Source organism: Lactuca saligna, chromosome 8 (assembly GCF_052625555.1).
Source record: "Lactuca saligna cultivar CGN05327 chromosome 8, ASM5262555v1, whole genome shotgun sequence".
In the NCBI taxonomy this organism is placed as follows: Eukaryota; Viridiplantae; Streptophyta; class Magnoliopsida; order Asterales; family Asteraceae; genus Lactuca; species Lactuca saligna.
Window position 1 is genome coordinate 112220930 of NC_136424.1, and position 8467 is coordinate 112229396.

The following is an 8467-nucleotide window of genomic DNA, read 5'->3' on the forward strand; positions in this document are numbered from 1 at the left end:
TTGTGGGAAAGCATTTGTGAAAATATAAATACAACAATTTATAATGTAATTCACAAATAACATGATAGTGTGTCCTGTAAGTTCAAACGGTTGTTTGTTACGAGTGTCAGTGTTAAAAGCATATATAGTATGAAACACAATGTATATAAAACAAGTTTTGAGTACAAGTATCACTTATACTTTGCTTGTATCCCCCCTGAAAACAGTGAAAACAATGAAAATGGGTAGGGGTATGAACTCACCAGACGAGTAAACGCGACTGTTTGGATGTTAAACGTTGGTTCGGGGCTTGATTACACGCGAGGTTCCTATGTAATATGAAATGGTTTCCAAAGGTATCTAATTAGACTTTAAAACACTAATTAGATATGATAATACACTCCAATGAGCGAAAACACTTCATAACAAGTGTTTGGAGTGACCCGGGTGACATCTACGGACGTGCAATGATGTGTGGGACTTGGGAATTGAGTTTACTCTTCAGGAGTAAACTCCTTATGGAGTTTTTGGCCTTGAACAACACACACACATGAGTTCATGGCCGTGAACTCATGTTTGAGGGTTTTATGATGCTAAATTGCTTGAATACTCATGGAAATGATGAAATGGATTTTTCTAAGGCCTTGGAATGGATTGCACTTGCATGAATATCATTTATAGGAGTTCACGGCAGTAAACATGGAGTTTACGGCCGTAAACTCCCCCAAGCTCAAACTATAATTTATTTTGTGAGGCTAGGACAATCACATGTGATTCCAACTATTTTCCAAGCCTTGGTATGAGTTTTGGACATCATTTGACACATAAAGAGGAGTTTACAGCCCTGGAACTTGTCCTCGGGGTTTCATGGTCGTAAACTCTCATTTGTGGGGTGTTTAACATGTTTAAGGTCCCCAAACTATTTTTAGATGATTCTAGGATTTATTCCAAGGCTATTGGTGGAGTTATATGGCTTTTAAACATGTTTAAATGAGTTTACTCCCCATGTATGAGGTGTTTACGGCCCAAGATTGTTCTTGGGCAGTAAACTCATGTTTACTCCTCAAAAACCATGTTTAATGTGTTATAAGTCCGAATTGGTAAGCCATATAGTCATATGTAAGTCCCAAAGTTGGTTTGGAGGGGTTAAATTGCTCAAAAACCCATTTATTAAGTGTTTACGGCCCAAGCATGCTCCTTGGACGTAAACACATGTTCCAGGTCCAAAATGATAGAGTAAACACGGATTTGAAGACCTAAGAGGTTGTACAACAAGTTAGGGATGTTACCTCAAAGATTTGGAGCCTTAATTCAATGTTTTGGACCTTGATTCTTTGGTTGAGGAGAGAGGTTAGAAAGAGAGAGTAGTGAGATGAAGCAAAAGCTTCAAATGGAAGCTTAGGTCACTTTATATAGTGCTCGGGATTTGGAGACGGTGGATTTCTACCCGATACCGACATTATACGGTGCTTTTGGTCGCACCCGATTTAGTTACCGTAACCTGATATGGTCGATTCTAAAATGTTCCTGATTATTAAAATGAAGTGCTAATGTGAGTTCTAAACATTTTTAGACATTCATTAAGTCATAATAGGAGTCCCACAATTAAGACCTAATTAAATGACGTAACGGAAACGAATCGAAAATGACGAATATATTAACGAAAGGGGTTACAATTGATGAAACGAACTTCGGGTTGTCACAGTGTGTGTGTGTGTATATATATATATATATATATATATATATATATATATATATATATATATATATATATTAATAAACAAAAAAAAATCAAAAAACACCAATTCCACAGAGGTGTAGCAGATCTGCAGAGCATCTAATGGATCCGCAGAGGATGTTCTGCGGATCCTTTGGTCATTTTCCAAAATATGTTTTTCCTTGGTTATTTTCTTCAAACCATCCTCATTTTTTGGTTATTATCCGAATATTGTGATTTTTAATTTTATCTATGTTTTAAATAAGACGTAAACTCTCTATTTCAAAAAAGAAAAGAAAACATTTGACATGGTTGCACTAGAATCAATTTGTTTTTCGAAGGGCCCCATTTTTGTTTTTGCCCCGGGCTCAAAATATACTTGGACTGGTCCTGAGTAGGTAACATGTAGCTTGTAACGTTTTGTTAAACGCTACGTGAAATAACTTTTGAATTTGAAGCGTTTTGTTTAAAGTAAACACTAGATCTTGTATTGTCAAATAATGTTTTCTGTTCAAAATGAAACATTTTGTCAAGCGTTAGAAACTAGAAGCTCTCGAACGCTTTGTATTTAACACGCCCATAATGGAGCTAGAATAAACATACACTTATAAATTCAAACTAAATATAAGGAAAAGATTGCACTCTATCTTTATCCTACCAAACTCTATCTTTATCTTTATAGATATAATCTTTGATAAAGAAACGCCAAAGGTAAAACATACGCCAACAGGTTTCCATATATTATATGGTTATTCTTTAGCATGATTGGTTACATAATATTTATGTAAAAAAAAAACCTAAAAAAGTCTTGGTTTCTACTCACAACACTTCTTTACCAAACAGTCAAAACTAGTACAATCATACAATTTCAATTGGTTTGGATAACTCAATCATTTTGGTTTGAGTATATCAGTATATGTCATACTAACTTTACCAGTTTGGCTTACATTTCAAAACATCTTTCAGCAAAAAGATAAAAGATTACAATCAAATAGTTTTAAAACTTAAAAACTTTAATAATTGTTAATCTACAATGTTCTTATCGCTGGTTATATAAATAAAAAAATGAAAACGCATCAGTCACGTCTTTGGTTTATATACAAGTGTGTAGGTGATGTAACACCAATTGTGTGGACGACGTGGAAATATGGACCACTGTCGTTGTTGGGACCACTTTTTCATTAAAAACCAAACAACCATAGACCATAGTCATCTAAATTATATTATATTATTAACACTGCAATTAAAATAATTATTAAAAGGTGGCGTTTTTGTTATTATAGGATCCAGGGAGGATAAAGTATAAACAAACAAAAATTTAAAAAAATAGATCAACGTGGATTTATACGTTATTGAAGGAAACAAATAAATAAATAAAAAAAAAAAACCGGAACCTTGAAGGTAGCGTTTGTGTTATTTTAGGATCGAGTGAAGATAATCAAACAACAGTTGGTAACCTTGGTATAGTGAGCTCTGGCTATGGCGAACGGTTTCACTCCCGTCAGCAATGGAGTACCCGATGAAGAATCGATTACGGCGCCGCTCCTCCACCTCCGCCGCTCCACCTCCAACAACACCTCTCAGATTGCTATCGTCGGATCCAATCCTTGCCCTATCGAAAGTCTTGACTACGAGTAAACTCTCTGCTTTCACTTTCTTACTCTCTATCTATTGTCAACTCCATTGGATTATTGTTTGTTTGCTTAGTAATCAAGTGAAGTAAACTTCCAATGACATTCGTGATCTGGATGTTAAGGAATTGAAGTAGTTCTTTCTCCACTTGACTGTTAGTCGATTCTGCTTCGAACCGACTATAGTTTAACATCTCGGTTAATCAAAATTGTAATCGAAAGTTAAAAGTTTAAACGAATACAAAGCGATTAAAGTAGGGATACGTCTTCTTATCTCTTGTTTTTGTTGTTCTCGGAGTTGAACTCTATAACTGTACACACCGGTAACGTTTAAGTGTCGCATGTATTGGAAATTGATTGATTGATTGATTGGATTCGTTTCTGGTAATCATGTTTGTTCAATTGCGACAATCATGTCTATAGTATCACCTTTAATTTTGGAGTATCTTTTTGTTCGGATTAACAATGATTGTGAATTGATGCTACCACTTTACACCTTTTAGTAAAGGTCGAGTAACATGTAGTGCTTGTATGAATAGTTTTCTATTTGGCTTTGATCTAACCAAACCACATTTGCATAAGGAATAGAGAGATGAAGAACTTATGTCTTGATATCATACCTTCTAAAACACATACAATAATTAATTTAAGCATGATCATTACTCCTATAAGTAATTTTGCTAAGTACTTATCTTTTTTTTTTTTTTTTCCCTTAAGGATCATGGAGAATGATGTCTTCAAGCAAGATTGGAGAAGCAGAAGTAAGATCCAGATATTCCAATACACATCTTTGAAATGGTGTCTGTGTTTTGTTGTTGGAACTTTTGTTGGTCTGATTGGCTTCTTCAATAACTTAGCCATTGAGAACATTGCTGGTATCAAATTTGTAGTCACCTCCAACAGGATGCTGGAAAACAAGTTAGACTTACTCTTATAAACTGTTTTCTTCAATCTCACTTTTCAATTGGTAGAAGAAATTGAATCTTACTCTTATAAACTGCTTTTGTTACAGGTATGCAGAAGCATATCTCATATTTGCAGCTGCAAATTTAGGCCTTACTTTGTTTGCTGTTACTATAACAGCTTTTATAGCTCCAGAAGCTGCTGGATCAGGCATCCCTGAAGTTAAGGCTTACTTAAATGGTGTTGATGCTCCTGCCATATTCTCATTCAGAACATTGCTAGTAAAGGTAACTTTGAGGTTTACAATATGTGTTTCTTCTTCTTCTTCTTTTTTTTTTTTTTTTTTTTTTTTTACATATATATGTGATGTGATGTGGAGAGATGTTGACAGATTGTTGGCAGCATAGCTGCTGTGTCATCATCTCTTAATGTCGGGAAGGCGGGGCCCATGGTGCACACGGGTGCATGCATTGCAGCTTTAACATGTCAGGGTGGATCAAAGAAATATTGGTTGACATGGAGTTGGTTTAGATTTTTTAATAATGATAGAGACAAACGTGATCTTGTAACATGTGGATCAGCTGCTGGAATTGCTGCTGCTTTTCGTGCTCCTGTTGGTGGTGTACTTTTTGCTCTTGAAGAAATGGCATCTTGGTAATTAATTTCTTCTACCAATTGCCTCTGAAAATTGAAAACAAACTTTGTTGTTGTGTGTTACAGGTGGAGAAGCGCGCTTTTATGGAGGGCTTTTTTCGCAACTGCAATTGTTGCAATTTTGCTTCGGGGTTTGACTGATTTATGCTTGAGTGGAAAATGTGGACTTTTTGGCACTGGGGGTTTGATAATATATGATGTCACCTCAGTAAACATATCATATCACCTACGTGATGTTCCTCCTGTTCTTCTTCTTGGAGTCATCGGTGGCATTGCAGGAAGTTTATACAATTTTCTTTTGGGTAAAGTTCTCCGGCTTTACAATCTAATCAACGAGTAAGCTTAAACCTCCACTCCCTCTTTTGGTATTATAATATAAAAACATGAAAATAAATTATCGATTTCTCAAACTACATTTTTACAGAAAAGGCACGATATACAAAATCCTCCTCGCATGCATAGTCTCTATTGTAACTTCCTCTCTCTTATTCGGCCTCCCATGGATCGCCCCATGCCACCCATGTCCACCTGGCGCAACCGAACCCTGCCCCACCATCGGCCGCTCCGGCAACTACAAAAAATTCCAATGTCCGCCTGGCCACTACAACGAGCTCGCAAGCCTCTTCTTCAACACGAACGACGACGCCATCAAAAACCTTTTTAGCAAAGACACAGACACCGAGTTCCACCCTTTATCGATCCTCATCTTCTTCATCACATGTTTTTTCTTAAGTATCTTCAGCTACGGAATCGTGGCCCCCATCGGCCTCTTCATTCCCGTTATAGTAACCGGCGCGTCTTACGGTCGGTTAGTCGGGTTACTCATTGGTTCCACCTCGAATCTCAACCACGGTTTGTTTGCAGTGTTGGGCGCCGCTTCACTCCTCGGTGGGACCATGCGAATGACAGTGTCATTATGCGTTATACTTCTCGAACTCACGAATAACTTACTATTACTCCCGCTTATCATGCTCGTTTTACTCATTTCAAAAACGGTAGCCGACGCGTTCAACGGAAACGTATACGACCAAATCATGAGCTTCAAAGGCTTTCCGTATTTAGAAACTCACGCGGAGCCATACATGCGACAGTTAACGGTTAGCGACGTGGTAGCGGGCCCGCTTCGCGTGTTCAACGGGATCGAGCTCGTGGGGAATATTGTCCATGTGCTAAGGACGACCGGGCATAACGGGTTCCCGGTTGTGGACGAGCCGCCGTATTCGGACGCGCCGGTTTTGTACGGTTTGATTTTGCGGTCACATGTTATTACGTTGTTGAAGAAGAAATGTTTTTTGGAGAGTCCGAGGTTGGATGTGGACGCGGTTGAGCGGTTTTCGGCTAGTGATTTTGCGAAACAAGGGTTGGGGAATCAGGATAAGATTGAGGAGATTGAGTTGAGTGAAGAGGAGATGGAGATGTATGTTGATTTGCATCCTTTTACAAATGCTTCGCCTTATACGGTTGTGGAGACTATGTCTTTGGCTAAGGCGCTTACGCTTTTTAGAGGTGTTGGTTTGAGACACTTGCTTGTGGTTCCCAAGACTTCTGAGGTAATTTCTAATTTGGTGGAATTTTTCGAGATTCTAGAAATGTGAAATGTTATATTGTTTCATGTTGCAGAGACTTCCGGTGGTTGGAATATTAACAAGACATGATTTCATGCCACAACATATACTTGGTTTACACCCAATGTTGGAAAGAAGTAAATGGAAAAGATTAAGATTCAAGTTCCCTCTTTGGAATAAAATCTTTTAAGTCAAATTAAACATCTCATATCTGTAACAAAGCTTCCTTACAGTTTTCCTAGCCATTGAATCGGGTGACTCCTGACTCCTTCAATCTAGTATAGTATATATGAGAACCTTTTTTTTTTCAACGAAATATACTCCTTCATAGATTTTACATTATGATGTTTACATTAATGTAAATATCTTGTTCAATTTTTAGCTTTTCACAATAGTCACATTCATTGGTTCTTGGTGCTTTTTCTTTTTGTTTTAGTTTGGGCGACATTTGGTCGGACAAAAACATCAATTTTTAGTATGTTGCTAAACTTGTTAATGGTGATAAAATGATCTGTTAGTCACGTTATAATCGTTTTCGGTGTATTGATTTTATTTAAATTTGATGAGGTAAATTAACATAAATGATTAATTTAGGATCAAAGAATGTATCAAGGATAATTAGTGTTCTCTCAAAGGGATGTGGTCCTAGCCACACATGCGGGGGTCAAAAATAAAAGAACAAAATGGAAAATAAATGAAAAAGATACAATTATTATTTATTTCTGTCACTTTATTTGTCCATAATATTACAAAATTATAACATGTAATACTCTATCATAATATTACAATGGGCAAAATTTTAAATTTTTTAATAATAGAATATTACTCGTAGTAATAAAATATGTAATATGTGTATTACATTGTGCAAAATTCAGAATCTTTATTAAACTTATAATAAAATATTACACATGACAATATACAAAATTTTAAAATCTTAACAATATTCAAATAGAATTTTATAAATAGTATTTATCACGAACAATATTAAGTTAAGGTATTAAAATGGTGATTTTTTTGGTTTTTTTCTTGAATATAAAAAGTGAAAAAATAATTATTAAATTTTCTTTTATCCCCAAAATGTGCGGCTAAGTTCATATCATCTTGTTTCACAAAAAGAGGTCCTTCTCAAATCATGGAGTTGTAAAATTTACTTCTCTATTCGTGTTCACTAGAGACTACAAACAAGTAGTCCATTAAAAAGTTAATTTACAAAGCATTTCATTTTATACGTTATAATGCATTTGTGGTCCCTTTTATTCTAGTGAAATCATGAAACAAAAATACAATTCCGCTTAGTTTGAGAGACGCAATATGTTTAGCATTGTGTACCATAAATGTATTCATCAAAGCTTAAATAGTCATTACACATAAGACTAATGCCTTTAATTAATAAAGGATGAAGTTAAATCCCCTTGCTTAAGCATATGTTTGTCTAGATTTTAGTTTGAGTGAAAAAAGTGAGTTTGAGAGAGAGAGAGAGAGAGAGAGAGAGAGAGAGAGAGAGAGAGAGAGAGAGAGAGAGAGAGAGAGAGAGAGAGAGAGAGTGTAATGCTCTGACTCTCAGGTATTAATTTTACAATTTTAATTTTTCATATTAAAAGGTCTACTCAACTAGTTGGAGACCCTCACTCGTCGAGTAGGAACGCTTTTGACCGCGAGTTTACGTGACCAACTCAACGAGTCGGAGGACACGACTCGACGAGTTGGAGCTGGAGGATGAAACCCTAATTTCTGGGGTTTTGCACCCTATTTAAAGGGTCATTAGCCTCCTTTACAACCCCTTGTGAGTCCAGAAACCCTAAATCACTATTTTCTTTCCATACTTGTATGTTTTAAGCTTGGAAGGTGGATCTTGGTGAGAGGAGCTTGAAAATCAAGAAGATTGAGGCAAGGAACGTGTGTGGATCTGAAGTCTACCCCAGTTTAGCAGCATTTGAAGGTATCAAGTCGTTACCTTGATCTCCTTCTAGCTAGATCCTTCTATATTTGGGTTTTAGGGCCATTTTAGCATGTTAGTG

General features: G+C 36.3%; 1 protein-coding gene across 1 annotated transcript; it reads left to right on the plus strand.

Annotated features, from left to right (window-relative positions):
• Window positions 1–3068: 3068 nt before the first annotated feature.
• Window positions 3069–6853, plus strand: LOC145009077 (Voltage-gated chloride channel family protein). The gene is made up of 7 exons (XM_078967736.1): window positions 3069–3330; window positions 4045–4245; window positions 4340–4517; window positions 4622–4884; window positions 4951–5220; window positions 5309–6434; window positions 6505–6853. Exons 1-7 carry the CDS (start codon window positions 3176–3178, stop codon window positions 6637–6639), a joined length of 2328 nt encoding a protein of 775 aa, XP_078823862.1. The 5' UTR covers window positions 3069–3175; the 3' UTR covers window positions 6640–6853.
• The last annotated feature ends 1614 nt before the right edge of the window (window positions 6854–8467 follow it).

Bases quoted from the DNA above. Each gene is read 5' to 3' on its own strand.
- LOC145009077 (XM_078967736.1), top strand. From the start codon at position 3,176: ATGGCGAACGGTTTCACTCCCGTCAGCAATGGAGTACCCGATGAAGAA. The intron at 4,246-4,339 runs GTTAGACTTACT...CTTTTGTTACAG, and splicing joins AACAGGATGCTGGAAAACAA to GTATGCAGAAGCATATCTCA. The intron at 4,885-4,950 runs GTAATTAATTTC...TGTGTGTTACAG, and splicing joins CTTGAAGAAATGGCATCTTG to GTGGAGAAGCGCGCTTTTAT.